Source organism: Triturus cristatus, chromosome 3_2 (genome assembly GCF_964204655.1).
Source record: "Triturus cristatus chromosome 3_2, aTriCri1.1, whole genome shotgun sequence".
NCBI classification, from domain to species: Eukaryota; Metazoa; Chordata; class Amphibia; order Caudata; family Salamandridae; genus Triturus; species Triturus cristatus.
Window position 1 is genome coordinate 776618757 of NC_140584.1, and position 16969 is coordinate 776635725.

General features: G+C 44.4%; 1 protein-coding gene across 1 annotated transcript in view; it reads left to right on the top strand.

Annotated features, from left to right (window-relative positions):
* The window catches only part of LOC146858083 (gamma-crystallin M2-like), a 193000-nt gene that overhangs the window by 148725 nt on the left and 27306 nt on the right, over positions 1-16969 (top strand). The window contains exon 2 of the mRNA XM_085648846.1: positions 11551-11793. Coding sequence (XP_085504972.1) covers positions 11551-11793 — 243 coding nt within the window. The remainder of the gene's footprint in view (positions 1-11550; positions 11794-16969) is intronic.

Here is a 16969-nt window from a genome sequence, read left to right on the forward strand (position 1 = left end):
GTCAAAGCGAAACGCGTTGTGAATAAACAGCGATATTCATACATCTCACGGAGTTGGTATTTTCTGAGAGCGCACTAATTGAGGATTTATGCAATATATATATATATATATATATATATATATACACAAGTCAATTCATATGCACATCGTAAGAACATGTTGTTCATAAAATTCCTTAACAAATACGTGTTGTTAAGTACATCCGTATATTCTGATCTAATCAGGGAAGAAAAGAAAAGAGAGCCTCCGCCCCATGCCAGTTCTTATTCTTCATGTTCATTGCTGTGAACATCATGAAAATGTGATGGGAAAGATAGAACAGTCAATCCAGTGCAATCTCTCAATTACGTGCAAGTCAGAGATCCAACAACTATTTACAAGAAAAAGTGATGATAAAGAAGTAAAAAAAGAGAAAAGCGCCTTTAGCCCAATAGATGTGAGTTCCGTGAAACACTGATCAAGCCAGAAGTTGAGTATCATGCGGCTGATTTAATAAGACAGTGTAAACATTAAAAAGACCAGAAGTTGAAAGTCTTATGGCTGACCTAGAAGTGGCGGTTCAGTACAGCTGATCCTATATGAAGGTCAATAGAAAGGCCACAATGTATATAGGCTAGTATAAGGAAAGACATATAAAGGGTTAACACATCCTAAAAAAGCAAGGAGGGAAGGCTAGATGTATATCCCGAATATAAGGGCTAACATAAAGTCGTATATTCCAAAGAGACCCTTGCGGTGTGTATAGTTTAATCTGCTGTTCCGCATTAATATCTGGAGTATGTGGGGGCAGATTTACGAGTAGTGTTGTCTATGACACACAGATAGTCCTGAAGAAAAGTAATGGTATTAATAGACAACCCTAGGTCAAATTATGTGTTAATTCCTAGGCAAAACCAAATATCGATGTAAACACTCACCCTATATGTGGGGGATGCAGTAACATCCCACTGCTATAAATCTTTTCAAACCTAGAGAGAGAAGAGAAGAGCCATGATAAGCCTCCCTGCATGTGAAAAGGTCTTATGTAAAAAAAAGTGATATATTAAAGAAATAATAGTTAATCATGGTAATATGTAGGTCTTTGGCTAAAGTGTGTTATGCACTCAGGGTAGTGTGAGGCACTTGTACCATATAGCACCATATTGAAAGAATTCAACTCCTTTGAGACCCAATATTCTCAGGTTGTTCCTGCGCTACCTATTTTCAAAATCTTCTAATTTCCACTGGATGTCGGTAATTTGTACACCTTGCACCTCTGTCTGCATTTGAGCCCCCTACAACATAATTTTCTTGAGTAGCTGTCCGTTCTTCCACAGCCATCAGTCTTGTATTTGTATCTACCCAGGCTTTAGCCATCTTTCTGACTGCCCCTTGCAGTTTTTTGGTAGCCAACCGATTCTTCTTCCCATCCACTAGGGTCTCTATTTGAAGCCAGCGGAGGCAAGATGGCATCTGAGTAAATGGCTACTTCGGCAGTTCTTCCACCACTCTGAAATCAGGATTGAATAATGAAGAAATAGCCTGGCAAGTGTCAAGATAAAAGTCCCATGTGTTTGTCACAACTCACCCGCGTTGCCAGCCCTGGACCGGGGCAGCAATCCGTGTCTCACAGGAGACATTTGTGGCTGCTGTCTTGACTGGAGTGCTCGTTGCTCGCCCCATTCAGCAGCATTCCTGGCATTTGCTTCGGCCCTCAGAGAAGGAGAGGCCAGCTAGCTCAGGTGGCTCATGGTCACTGCCGGAACCAACAGCAAGATGCTTCGCGCTGCATGAGCAAAAAAACTATGATGCTGCTGTCAATGCCACTATCATGACATCATTGGTATCAACAAAGGAAGTTCTACACCCTTTTCAGTGCCCCAAGGCTGTGAAATCAGGGTTCAACATCACCAACAAGAATAGGACAGCCCTAAAGAGAAGACAGAGCCTAGAGATCATCAACTCAGAAGATGGAAGAACGAATGCTAAGGCTTTACCTGGAGAAAGGCAAGGTTCCTAGTACAGCCAACTGCAGCAACAGCAGCATCACCCACAACAGAGCATCATGGCGTTTTTTCCAGTTGTTGTGACTACTACCGTAGACTCCACGGTGGGAATACCAGCGGGCTTAACCTTGACTGACATGCAGAGTAATGGTGGCAACCAGGAGAGGTCTACTCTTGGAGTGGAGTGCCAGGAGAGAGATCTGGGAATACTGGCACAAGGACAAAAAGGGCACCTGAGGCTTTTGGTAAGCCCTAATGCCATGTAATTTCCGCCTCTACGCTGAGTGCTTACAGAGATAGAAAGCTGTCACTGTCCCGAAGCAGATCCACCCCCCAGCCGCTGCAAACATCAGCGTGGAGGGACATCAACACCAACGCTCTGGTTGAGGGGGCAACGAGCCTTAAAAGGCTGGAAGACTCCCAGGAACTAGGGGATAAGTTCTTTTCTCTTACAGATGGCTCAGATATCAGCTCTACAGACTCAGAGTTTTGTCCAGTCATCTAGCTCCAGTCCTGGTAGCCAGCAGGGTTGCCCAGGCACAGTGGTAAGAAGGAAAAGACAATCCATAAGGAGCAGAGATGCCCTACCACCAGGATCAGCTGCAGAAGGAACATCCAACCAAGGCTTGAGCGCTACCCTTAAGTGTGATTACTCAGCGATGCAGAGAGTTTATCCTGCACCTCTAGCACAGGAAGGTACCAATAGCAAGGTTAAGGCAGCTCAAACTGTGGAATCCTCCCTGAAGCTGATTTATGAGTCTATCAAACAGCTGCAAGAAGAGACACGAGTGTATGGGAGTTTAATGATTTTTTGTTGTGTCAGGTAATCTTTGTGTTTGTTCATTTCCCTATCTATGTCTTGTATAGTCACGGGTGCACTTCCATGCTATTTTGGACCATTCCTGCCTGAAGGCGATATCATCTCAGAAGATGCATGGGGTAATGGTCACTAAAAGGCCATTGGGGCGAAGTTGGCTCTTAACTATTCGGTCACGATTGAACCATGTAAGGCGATCTTGACCTGTTGTTTTTTTAGTGCCGCTACTGATTTCCAGTCTCCTGTGTGTGCTGCTAGAAGCCGCGGAGCTGTCCACTCTTATGAGCGATGGTGTTTGGAGTATTTCCACTATTATATCATCATTGAAACTCGGGCTTTGCCACACATGGGGTCGGTGCTGCAATTCCCTGTGGTCACCGTGAGAGGCCTCTTTGGCGCAGATCTTTTTGGTTTAGTCACGATGGCGGGTGTGGGTGCTGATGCTGTTTAAAAATAACTCTGAGGTACCAGAACGGATTTAATAGAGGGTCACCTTGTGTCATGTCATGTCAGTAAGAATTTATAAAGCGCACGTACACCGGGGAGGTTTCATGGCACTGGGAGAGCAGAAGTCTGGTCCAAAAAGAAAAGTTAGAAGGCTTGTTGGAAGAGCCAAGTCTTTAAAAGGTGTCTAAAGTTGAGCAAAGTAGAGGCGAGATGGATTTCAGAAGGGAGAGAGTTCCAGAACGGGGGGGCCAGAGTAGAGAACCTGGCTCCACCGGTGCGTTTGAGTCTGAAAGTGGAAGTCAGAAGGAGATTTTTGCAAGAAGAACAGAGAAGGCGAGCAGGGGCATATTTTGTGATCAAGTTATTAACAAATTTTGGACTAGAACAGTTGAGTGATTTAAAGATGAGACAGCCAATTTTGAAGGCACACCGCTGAATGACAGGTAGCCAGTAAAGATGCTTCAGGATGGGAGTGATGTGGTGATGCCTGGGTTGGTGAGTGATCAGGCGTGCTGCCTGGTTTTGTATGAGCTGAAGTCTTTTAGATAAGTTGAGGGGGATACCAAAGTACAATGAATTAGCGTAGTCAACATGTGACATAACCATGGCGATGATTACTTGGATGCGGGCATCATAGGTAAGGTATTTGCAGATTTTCTTAATCTTTCGAAGTTGGTAGAAACAGGTGGATACCAGAGAGCTAATCTGGGGCTTCAAAGTTAGATCTTGGCTTAGAGGCACCCCCAGACTTTTAGCAGTGCTTGAGGGAACAGGGGGCTGACCCAGTTCTCTGGGCCAGAACTGGGGGCCCCAGGGATTTTTAGCAATACCACTAGTTAAAATGATTTCTGTTTTGTCCGGATTCAATTTCAAATGATTCTTGCTCATCCAAGTGCTGATAAACAGCATAGTGGATTGGAATGCATGGACTGATTCAGGGGTGTTATTAATGGGAAAGATAAGTTGAAAATCGTCGGCGTAGTTAAATGTGCAGACTTTCCGCTCCCGCAGAGAGCGAACAAGAGGAAGAAGGTAAAGATTAAATAACAGAAGGGAAAGAGAGGAGCCCTGTGGAACACCGCAAGAGATTAGAACGCTGGGAGCGGTGAACTGGGCGGTTCGAACTGCCTGAGAACGGTTATCCAAAAAGGATGTGATCCAGCATAAGGCCGGGCCAGAAATTCCTGCTTCACTGACACGGTCGACCAAAAGACGGTGGTCGACCGTGTCAAAAGCAGCCGAAAGATCAAGTAAAACCAGGGCCTGTGGAGAGCCCTTGTCAGCCTCGCCACGGAGGGTATCCATAACAGTAAGGATGACTGCCTCAGTAGAGTGTGCCGGACGGAAACCCGCTTGGTGGGGGTCAAGAAAATCGGATTTCTCCAAAAAGTCAGTAAGGCAGCTAGTGACATAGGCTTCCAATAGCTTGGCCAGAAAGGGGAGAAGAGAGATGGGGCGAAAATTGGTGGTGATTTCTGGGTCTGAGCCCATCTTTCTTAGGAGAGGTAAAGCAATGGCTTCTTTGAAGGTGACGGAGACAGTACCTTGAAGGAGGGATTTATTTAAAAGATTAAGGGCGGGATGAGGGAGAAGCGTGTAAATTTCTTTCCAAATGCTGGGGGGGGGCAACAATCAGTGGGAGAACCTGATTTGATTTTGGAGAGAAACTTAGCGAAAGTGCAGTCCGTAATAAGGGAAAGTGCGATAATGAGCAGGAGTTAATACTGTGAGGAGGAGAGGGAAGCAAGTTTTGAGTAGGAGGAATGCTAGACTTAATTTGTTTAATTTTATCAATAAAGAAGGTGTTTAAAGAGTTGCAGAAAGTTTGAGAGGGCGGAGGCTTACGAAGAATTCTTTCAGGATTGGAAAACTCATCAACAATACGGAAGATCTCCTTAGAACGATCGGTAGCAGACAGGATTTTTGTAGAAAAAAAAGAATATTTGGCCGCTGCAATCGTTTTTTTGTAGGAGTTCCGAAAGTTGAGATAGGACAGTTTGTCTTTGGGTTTATAGTTACTGCGCCATTGCCTTTTCAATTGCCTGAGAGTTAGTTTGAGGAGTTTTAGTTCATTGGAGAACCATTTATGGGCGTCATGAGGACGGAGGACGGGAGACTTCCTAAGGGGAACAAATTTGTCCGTGGCGGTCAGAAGCCAGCTAGAAAGCTGATCATTGGCTAAGTCAAGAGTAGGACTGTCCAAGGGGACAGTATTAGTGAGAAAGTGAAGGAAGGACGATTTATCAAGTCTGTTCCAGTTTCTTCGAACGTGGGTGGCAGAGCCGACAGTTTTGGTCATGGCCTCAATAGAAATAGAGAAGTAAATAAGATGATGATCGGACCAGGGGCAAGGTGCTACGGAAACAGTAGACAAAGGAATGTTCATGGTCCAGATCTGATCAAGAATGTGTCCTTTAATGTGGGTAGGCATAGATATTTGTTGGGTGAGGTTGAGCTCAGTGAGAAGTTCAGTGAGCTCAACTGATTTTGGGCCGCCGAGAGTGTTGTTGGCCCAGTAGTTAAAATCTCCAAGAAGTAAGACCCTCCCATGGTTAGTAGCCAAGTGGGCAATTTGTTCGGCTAGGGAATAGGGAACATGGGGCATGCCTTGGGGGGGCCTATAGAGCAGGACACACACAAATGGAGGAGCCCCAGGTTCGAGCTCAAGTTTTATTACCAGGCTGTCTACCAGAGGAAGGTCAAGTGGAGAAAGGGTCTCGTATCTAAAATTGTGACGAGAGATAATGGCTACTCCTCCCCCAACCTTCCCCTGGGGACGTTTGGCCTGGGTAATACAGTAGTCCGAGGGAAGTGCAGCCAAAATATCGGGAAATGACTCTTGAGACAGCCAAGTTTCAGTGAGCAGAAGGAGGTCGGGCTGCTCACTTTCAAGTAAAAGAAAGATATCAGACTGGTGTTTTGCCATAGACCGAGTATTAAGATAGATGGCTGAGATATTGCGTACATTGTAATCAAGGTTCGATAGCATAGTAGGTGGAGACTTGAATTGAAGCATGTGTGTTTCAGGGAAGGAGGTCCTCTGTACCAAAATTACCTGCTCAAGGATGTTAGAGCAAATAACATCCTTGTGCAGATTGTCCTTCTAACTAAGAAGAATGGCAATCTTTTGCTTCGTGTAGATTGACATGTTTCACGCCTTGATGGTCCAGGAGAAATCTGCGGCGTTTCTTTAGGACCAGCAAAGTATCCCTACCCTTATTCTGGGTTGGGTATGTAATATGTGCTATCATGTGATTACCATGCAGAAGTCAAGACAGGAGGTATATTGCGTAAATCTATATTATTAAATCAAGTGGATACCTCCATCACATACACCATGTGGGGTCTTAACCCAACCTGAAAAATAAAATGAAAAAACATATTCTGTTTTACATCATATGCTGTTTTATAAGTGGTGAACACGCTCAGTAATACTTAAACACGGAATGTTCATTAGGCATAGATATAAGTGAAATAAATGCTTGGGTGTGATGTCTAACTCCTATTGTGTTTTGGAGTGGAGTGACATGCCCTCAATATAGCAGGGGAAACACTGTTGAATTTAAAAATAAAACTGGATATAGACACCCACACACATGCGCCAGAAAGTGGAAAAATAGATACACAAATTACCATGGTAAGGGTAGGGATCAGGCCTTACCCTCTAGTCCAGGCAGAATTGCAACATGGGTTGAGTGCCAGTTAACGCATCTGATTCGCGGTGGATGTATCTGAGGAAGGTAAGTGTATGGAGGGATATTAAAGCACAAAGCCGGGAGGCCAGCCCACATGGGAACGGTCCCTCAGGTTGTCTCACACTTATTTGTTTTTTCCGGAGTCCGGTGACATGGCCTGCTCGCCTGAGTTTAACTGCAGCATGGGGGGGTCCCATTATTTGCACATCGATCTCACAGGTGTGAGTCATATGGTACTGCAGTATCCATGACAGGTGTCATGCCGTTTTGATCCCCAGCTGATGACATAGCACAGGTTAACGTTGTGCTAGAGTGGCAGCCATCTTGAAAGGGGGTTACATGCCTAGGGGGTATTGCAGCGCTGACCTCACGAGGATAAAAGCCAGATGATGAAGCATGACAGATTTTTGAGGGCACCACTTCTTTATAGGGAATCCCCCATCACCCTCCAACCGGATACTACACTATATAGAATTCTTTTCAACAGGAACTGCTATCCTCCAATGTCTTGGTTTATGAGGTTTGTCATATTTGGTGAATATCTGATCATTACTGTTTCCATATTTTTAGTTTAAAATAAATCTGGTTCTTAGCGTTTGCTGGACCTGGCCCTCTGCAGGGTCACCCCCAAACATTTAGCCTTCACCCCTCCTATTGGAGCTGAATTTGTTGTTGTTGGCCTTAGAACTGCTAACCAGTGCTAAAGTGCCTGTGCTCACTCTCCTAAACATAGTAAGATTGGTTTACATCTGATTGGCACATTTTGTTTACTCATTAGTCCCTAGTAAAGTGGTACACAAGTTACCCAATCAAAATTAATGGTAATAGAGGGCCTTCAGCACTTATTGTGCCACCCACTTAAGTTGTTCCTTAAAACATGTCCCAGACCTGCCATTGCAGCCTGAATGCAGATTTAAACTGCCAATTTTGCTTGGTTATATAACACCCTTGCTAAGCTCCCCTTTTATTGCATATGTCAGGCCTAAGGTAGGCCCTAGGTGAATTGTAATTAAAAGGTTGGACATGCACTTTTAAGTTTTATATGTTCTGGTCATGAAAATGTTGATTGTCTCTACTCTGAGTCCTACCTGTCTCAAAGGATAACATTGGATTGTCTTATTACATTTAATGAGTGCTAACCTCTGATTGGAAACCAGGTTAGCATTTCCTGTTTGGTATCTATGAAATTGTAATTAAAAATCCTCTTTAATGGTAAAGTTGGTTTTTTAATTACAAATCTTGAAAACCTCACTTTTAGAAAGTCAGCATTTTCCTGCCTTAGTTATTTGGTACAAAAATATATATGTAGTCACGGTAGCAAAGCACTTCTATTCAGACAGTATATAGTAGCAATCACCAACTATTTGTTGTGGCATAAGTCCAATTTATTTACTTGTAAACAGAAGCATCTAATGCAATTATATTCAAAGCATTAGCAGATAATGGCAACTCTGTTGCTCATTATAATCACAGTGCAATATATTACAGTGCTCTTGGTGCAGATACAGAAGGAGGAAGGGAATGGGTGTTAAGTGGTAACGTGTGGGTGGAGGACAGGGAAAAGGTATTTGTGACATATATACATCAATTATGCATGATGAGAACTTTTCCGGCCTGCAGTAGGTCAAATGTTCCTGGAAATACACATAGCTCTAATGGACAAACACTTTTTTATAACATTGTCGCCAGCGTTTGTGTTGTATGTTGTCTGTGTGTTGTCGACGTTTTGAACCCTAGGTGCAGGATTAAGTGGTATTCTCACGGTGGAGTCTTCATCAGGACTAGACTGAGAAGAGCACTTAAATACAGTGACGGAGATCTCCGCCGTGTGGTTAAAAAGTGTGGGCTTAGAATTGCTCTCGTCCATGAATGGGGAGAAACATGCAGCGATATCGCAACAACTTGCAATGTGGCGGGAACCAATCCCGTGGTATCTGTCTCTCGGCCGGAGTGCTCCTTTTCTGAGCACTCCGGCCGAGAGACAGATACCACTTCCCTTCCTCCTTCTCTATCTGCACCAAGAGCACTGTATTATATTGCACTGTGATTATTATGAGCAACGGAGTTGCCATTATCTGCTAATGCTTTGAATATAATTGCATTAGATGCTTCTGTTTAAAAGTAAATAAATTGGACTTGCCACAACGAATAATTGGTGATTGCTACTATATACTGTCTGAATAGAAGTGCTTTGCTACCGTATTCACATATCTTTTTGTACTGTATTATTGACCCAGGTCGGGTAGTATTTATGGGTTACCCCCTTAATTCTCAATTGGTTTTTTGGTGCCTGGAGCCTGTCCTAGGTCACATGACTGGGTGTAGTTGGCAGTTGGACATTATGCATTCCTCACAGACAGTCGCACAATAGATGGATTAGGTGTGACTGAATAAGCAACCTGCTGGTAGGATGGGTAGACGGAACTGAGCACTGCCCCACTTCCAACTGAATAGGCTGTGCTCTGCCTTCAGACAAAGGACTTGCCAGCCCTGCATTCTTATTTCAGCCAGCTTTCACCCAGGGCAGGGAAGTCGGGAGGACTGAAGGCACCGGTATAAAAGAGGAACCCTCAGACCCACTCTTCAGTTCACTTTCTGGACCTATGACAGGACTATGCGGGCTGCCTGTTGCTGTGGCCTGCTTTTTACTGTCCTGGAAGGACTGCTTTGCTGTGCCTAGGTGGACTGTTTTGCTGCCAGGAGACTGCCTTGAACCTTCATTGGCCTACTGTGCTGCTTTCGTCCTGCTTCATAACTTGAACCTAGGACTACCAGAGTGACTCCAAGGGCTAGTTTGCTGGCCTCGAGTTCTGAACCACAGGGACACAATATGTTACCACCATATTGAATGCACACCTGGTCCCAGCCTGAGTGAGTGGTCTACCGCCTAAGTGGTGCCCCTCCAGTCCTGGACCCTTGGTGGTGATTCTAAAGATGCCCATATAATAGCGGAAATCCCAAAATTAGGACTTGAAATATTTTGGGCTAAAAGTAACCCTGGGTGGTGAACTCCTCTCCGCTCGTGGAGTTTGCGGAGTTTCCCACACTCCGCGTTGCGTGGAGCTCGCGGAGTTCTGAAAAACTCCCCTTCACGCAGCGGAGCAGAGTTTCTTTCCTCGCTCGCGTTCACCAACCTCAAGTTGGTAAGCGAGGAAAATTCACCTCCCGGCAAGATTTTTCCTCGTTCGTGATTGCCTACGTCAAGTTGGTGAGCGCGAGCGTTGAAAATAAACCTCCCAGCGAGATTTCTAAACACGGGGGGGGGGTCAGGTTTCTCATTGCGAGTGGTAGCGTATGCTCGCAACCGCTCGGGTTGAGAAAGCTGCCTCTCGAGTAAAAATCTACTCGAGCGGCAGAAAAGGTAAGCTTGCGCTGTGCATGGTGCTGTTCGCAATGATTGCACAGCATTTTTCTACCGTACTCCGCCGCTTGCGGAGCTCCACGTAGTGCGACTGAGTTTTTTTTGCACTTTGCATAGCTCCCCATAGTGCAACTTCGAGGACTCCGCCTAGGATTCGCTAAAAAGCTGCTCTGAGAATCGAGGGAAGAGTTGGACCTACCATCTCATCTATCTGCCCAAGGTGCTTTGCTGGTCGAGTGGAGGCTACATTCTTCTCTACAGCATCAAATTTGTTTTAGTTGTTTTCCAACTTCCTGGAATTCTTGTTGATGACAGCCTCCTGCTTCGTCTTGCTGGAGGTTTTTGACTTACAAAAAAGGGAAGAAGTCCAAACAAAGACATTTTCACAGCGAATTCGTCCAACGGCTCTCTGACTAAGACGTCCCCTCCTTGGACACCGCCTTCAACCTTGCCCCACTCACATTACTTCTCAGAACCTTTTCCTTGAAACTTCAAGCCTGAAGGTAGGCACCAACTGGGCCCAATTCACTTCTTGTATCCAACCCGCACTCCACTTCGGTCAGCCATATTTTGCATTTTGACACAGCACTACACAACCAGATTTCCGCGGTTGGTGCTTTGAACTTTTAGATGCTATATTTTACTAAAAACTTTAAAAATTCATAACTTCAGTTCAAATGATTATATTTTTGTTGTTTTGTTGTCAAATAATGTAAATAATTTTACTCTGTTTCTAAATTGGTATGGGATTTTTCTTGTGCTGTGTTTTCACATTATTTCTGTTTGTGCGCTGCATAAATAATTTACACACTACCTCTAAGTTAAGCCTGACTGCTTTTGAGCCGCACTACCAGATGGTTAAGCATAGGGTAATTTAGTGACTTTTGCAGTTCACTCTGACAGGGATTGTGGGATTGTGGCTGTTCACCCAACAACCCATTTTCATACAGTGTGAAATAATTGTCCTGAACTTTTCAGCTCCTTTGAATGCCACATAGTCTATTGTAACATCTTTGTCTTTAACTATATGTAACAATCCAAGTGTTTCCACATACCTCTGTAGATGCAACAGTCACAAAATGTTTTTTTTAACATCTGTATGATGAGTGGATGCAGAATAGAAGAGTACTGGGGATTTAATTACTTATTTCATCTTTGTTCTGGTTGCGCTATTAAATTACAGTAGGGTCATTAAAACAAGGCTTCATGTTGATAGATATTTTAACATTCTTCTTTCTGCTGCAGATTATATTCTTCGAGGACCAGAACTTCAGTGGCCGCTCCTATGAGTGTAGCACTGACCACATCGATCTGAGACCTCACTTTATCCGCTGCAACTCAATTCGCATTGTTCATGGTTGCTGGATGCTCTATGAACATTCAAATTACATGGGCCTCCAATATTTCCTGAAACGGGGTGAATATATTGATTTTCAGCACTGGATGGGATTGAATGACTCCATAAGATCTTGCCGCTTGATCCCTCAGGTAAGTGATAAATCTAAAATGTGTCACTGACCTAGGGAGGAACACATCACATACACAGGAGTTACATTATAATTAGTAGTGGTTATGCACCTTGAGCGGGGATTATAGTTTGGGCAGTGAAACTGCATTATTGGAATGTTTAGCAGTTTTGTTTTGCTTTGGCCTATTTAACTAAGTCTGTTGACTATTAGGACACATCTGAATTGCTTTGTCTCTGTCTTGCTAGATACAAAACCAGAATCTTCATTGTTGTGAAATCAAACTGAATTTAGCAAATAACTATGAAACTTTGATCTCACAGCTCCCCTTTGAGCATCTCTTAAGTTCCCCCGGATAAGAATGCCTGAATCTCTGTGAGAAGGCATAACTAGGATATGCTGCATTTTTTGCATTTCTCAGTGCTTAACTCAGACAAGCCTTGGTTACAAAATTCACTGCAGATATTCTGAGTCAAGTATATGATTCGCTACCCATTCATTCTTAGTCACCCTAGCATGCATCATAGTTCAGATAAAGGAAAAACAACAGTTTTCTATATAACCTTGTTATTCAATATCCAACACTAATTAGACAAAACTTCAAAATATGAATTGGCTGCGAGGGTTAAGGAAAAATGTAAATGTGAACATTACTAATGTACACAAGGTGTAGTCCTCCTCTCGCTAAAATGTATTTCAATTTCACCTTGCAGTAGTGAGATTGTACATTTTCCGGATTTAAGAAGGTTAAAGTCCTACTTGATGGCCTCGTGTTAGTAACCTTGTTTCATTTTGCAGTCAGTTTCTGACATGCTCATCTCAGAAAGAGAGCCGACGACGAGGTATTATGCAAAGGGTATTGTACTACTTTTTTATTTTTTTTATATTTATAAAGTTTTATATACTGTGGTATCAGAGAGCTTTACATACAGAAAGGAAAAGAAACATTGCATACCATCGCAGGACATGAGGGTGCAGGCATAATACATATGTATACAGTGAGGGGAGAAAGATGCAGGTGGTTGAAACAGTCAGATAACCACCATCCTTGAAGGTCAAAGTGAGGGGGGGAGCCCATTAGGTTATTGATGCCTAGGTTGGTTGAGGAGAAGGAGTTTCGGGTACTTTTTGAAGCAAGAGAAGGAGGGGATGCGTTCCACATCCTGTGTACGTTAGCAGAGAAGGATCAGCACTGGGACGTCTTTCCTTTTCAGTTTCTAAGGGATGAGAAGAAGTGAGTTGGTGCTTCTCAGAGTTCTGGATTTTCCTGCTTGTACCAGTTTGCTGTTTAGGTAGTTGGGGGGATTGGGTGTGAAGGGCCTTGTGTGTGATGCAGGCCAGTTTGTAAATACATCTGCCTTTCATGGGAAGCCAGTTGAGTGCGTTGAGTGTTGGTGTGATGTGTTCAAATCTTTTTTACACCAGTAATGAGTCGAGCTCCCATGTTAAGGACAGACCTTAGTGGGGCTAGGTGAGCTTTTGGTGAGTCTTTTAGGATGGGGTTCCCATAGTCCAGTTTAGAAAGGACTAGGGATTGTACTATTGTCTTGAGATCATCTTGCGAATGAAAGGTTTAATTTTCTTGAGGTGTTTTAGAGAGTAAAGCGCACCTTTTGCAGAGTTCTTGATGTGGTCCTTAATTGACAAGTTCTTATCCAGGGTAATGCCTACTGACTTTACCGAGTCGGATAGGACAAGGGAGCAGTTTAGAGCATCAAGTTTCTCGAGCCAGTCTTGAATGGGTCAGTGGTTACTTTTCGGAGAGAACAGTATTAATTTCGTTTTGTCCGGGTTCAGTTTTAAGTGGTTTGCGTTAAACCATCTTGCTTAGCGTGACATTGAGGTGTCGGATATCACTGGGTGATATTATTTTGTAGTACATTTGTGTGTCATCTGCCTATAGGTGGTATTGAACCCCTGTTTGTTTCAGAATATTTGCAAGGGGTTCCATGAAGAGATTAAAGAGGGATGGTGAGAGGATCGATACTTGTGGGACTCCCAGTTTGACTCGTGTTGGTCCACAGAGGCAGAAGTTGATTTTAATTTGTTGCGAATGGTGCTGAAGAAAGGAAGTGAACCATTCTAGTACTGTGCCATTAATGCTAGAGCGCCTCTTCAGAGTCTCAAATAAAGCTAGAGGGTTCATTGTGTCGAATGCCGCTGATAAGTCAATAAGGATGAGGAGACAGGCTTCACCTTCATTCAAGGCTCTGTGGATATCATCTGCAATATTGAGCATCGCTGTTTCAGTGCTACAACCTTTCCTAAGACCCGATTGAAAGATGTCGAGGAGGTTGAAGTCATCAATATGTTTTTTTTAGTTGTTGGAGAACGCAGTTCTCCAATGTTTTAGCTAGGAATGGAAGGTTGGAGATAGGTCTGAGGTTGTTGAGCTCGTTGGGGTCGGCCCCTGGTTTCTTGAGTATAGGTGTGATTTGTCCAAGCTGGAGGGAGTCTGGGACACAACCTGATGTGAGAGAGGAGTTGATGATTTTTGTCCAGAAAGGGGCAATGATGTGGTTGAATTTTTTTTTACTATTGTGGATGGGAGGGGGTTCATAGTGTGGGAAGTAGGCTTTAAGCTTGTAATTATATTGAAGAATTCCATTTCCTACATGAGTTCGGAGTTCAACCAATTAGCGTCATTTTTAGTTAGAAGCGGGCCTGGTTGTCTGTGGTATGATTTGATCTGTTTGGTCAGGGTGGTTAAAGGGTGACAGGTTGCGAGGGAGGGAGGATTTGAGCTTTGGATAAAGGATTGCTCAATTTTTGTGACTTTATCTGTGAAGAAGCTGGAGATTTCTCCGCATCGATCCTTGGTGGCTTTTATTTCTTGTCGGGTGTGCAGTTGTTTGACTTTTAACAATGTTGAAGAGTTCTCTAGGTCTTTTCTTCGCCTGGTCTAGTTGGCTGCGGAAGAAAGTGGCCTTTTCTCTAAAAATTTGTTTTTTATATGCTAACCGGGTTTATCTAATTTGCGCTAGGTGAAGAGTCGAAGGGTTTAGTCTCCAAGTCCTTTCCAATTGTCTGAGTTGTCGTCTTTCATTATTAAGATCCACGTTCAACCAAGATTTAGATTTGATAGATCTCAGATGTTTGAGTGGTGCTACTTGAACTAACACCGCTGTCATTGTGGAATTAAAGTGGTGTGTGAGGTCATCGGCCGTCATAGTGGAAGGATGGGGTTGTAGATGGGCATGAATCATGGATTCCAGTTCGGTTGTGGGGACTCCTTTGATTTTCTTGGTCCAGTGCTTAGGTTTTTCAGGTCGTATTGGTTGGTTTCTGGCATGAGTCAATATTAAACAGTATGAGGTGGTGGTCAGACCAGTCAATGGGAGAAATTGATCTCAAAGAGACCAGCTCATTTTTGGTGATGATCGTATCCAGTGTTGCTCCTTTGATGTGTGTTGGTTCATTGCAGAATCTTTGAGGTTGGTAATTTCAAGCAGGTTGGAGAAGGTCTGGGTTGTAGTGTCTTCTGGGTTGTTCCAGTGGATATTGAAGTCACCCTGGAACATTCTTACTGGTCTGTTCGGGAGAAATGAGTTATTAGGTTGGTTAGTTCTTCAGCGAAGAGGGTACGTTCACCAGGAGGATGGTAGATGGTGTGAAATTTGATGGCCATGGTGCTTTTGACTGTAAGTTCAACACCTAGGTCCTCAAGAGTTAGGTATTATGTGGATTTTAATCTGGTAAGCTGTATTTCTTCTTTGTGAATGATAGCTAGGCCGGCACCTGTTTTGATCGGTCTGTCGTGTCTGATGATGTTGTAGCCTGGAGGGGTGAGAAGGTCCAGGATGGGGGTAGAATGGTCCTTGAGCCAGGATTCTGTGAGAAATGCGATGTCTATTTCTTCTGTGAGTATAACTTCAGCAATATCTGTGGCATGTTGTACTGCTGATCTACAGTTGGGAGCATGCACGGTAGAGGACAGGGAGCCTCAGTGTTGGTGTGTGCCTTATGTATATAAGTGTGTTGAGCAGGGGGCCTGGCAAGAGGACAAGTCTAGGGATTCTCTTAGTGCTCACTAAAACTGTGTTTGCAAAAGGGGCAGTGTTCTTGCTTTTTGTGAGATAAGAGTCGTTGATATCATCTGCTTCTCGTTCTGAAATGGAGCGGAGATCTCGGCTAGGTCAATGTGCGAGATTCCTCATAGGATTGGTGGGCCATGGGGTGCAAGTGGGGCCATGGAAGAGGCTGTGTGGGGGGAAGGTGTGTAGCTAACCGGAGAGTGTGAGCAAGGTGGCTTCATCCGGTTGGGAAGGTCTTGGTGTATGATATCTGCCGCTAGGGAGTCCATTTTCTGCTCCATTCGGGTCAGTAGCTGGGTACGTGCGCTGAAAGAGCATATTGCCTTCGTCGGGAGCAGAGGGTCCTTGGTAGTGGGATTGAGTGGCATCATTGGGATAAGGAGTGGGGATAGATTGGACGTGAGGAGTTGGGTTGTTGTTGCTTCTGGTCAAGCGTTTAGGAGGAGGTGTTGTGGGTCTTGGGTCCAAGGGAGGGGAGTGAGCAATGGTTAGGAGGAAGTCCGTGTCCAGGGGGTTGGCAGTGTGATTAGAAGTGGGGCAGTGTGGGCATGTGGCGGTGGATCGGGGGAGGGAGAGTGTGCAGTGGTTTGAGGGAGGTCAGTGTCCGAGGGATTATCGGTGACGTTGGATATGGAAATGGTTTGGGCAGGAGGAGTATGGACAGTAGTGGAGTTGAGGATAGTTTGCGAGGGTAGAGTCGGGTCTCCTGAAGTCAAGGGGGGGTGCCTGTAGTGGGTTCCGTAATGGAAAGACTGTTGTTTGAGTCCGATCTGACTAGCTCAGGATTAGCTTTGCGGTGTTTATTAACTGTGCGTTTGCTGGACCTGGTGGGATCGGTTGAAGTCATTGTAGAGGGTGTTTGATGGCGGAGTGTGATGATAGGGGTAGTGAGATTATAATTAGGGATGCTGGATGTCCATGAGTTGTAGCGTGGGTCGTCCGAGGAGGGAGATTGGGTCGGTTCCAGGTTTTCTGTCAGGGTGTGGGGGGGGATAGGGTATAATGGGTTTGATGGTACTGATGAGTTAGAGAGGAGAGTAATGTTGGGAAGTGCCAATCAAAAGTGGTGAGGTGCCGGTCAGTGGCCTGTATGAGAATGTTTCCTTTTCTGAAGATGGAAATTGTGAGTTCCCCTTTACAGGTAGGGGTGACAGTTGTGGAGAT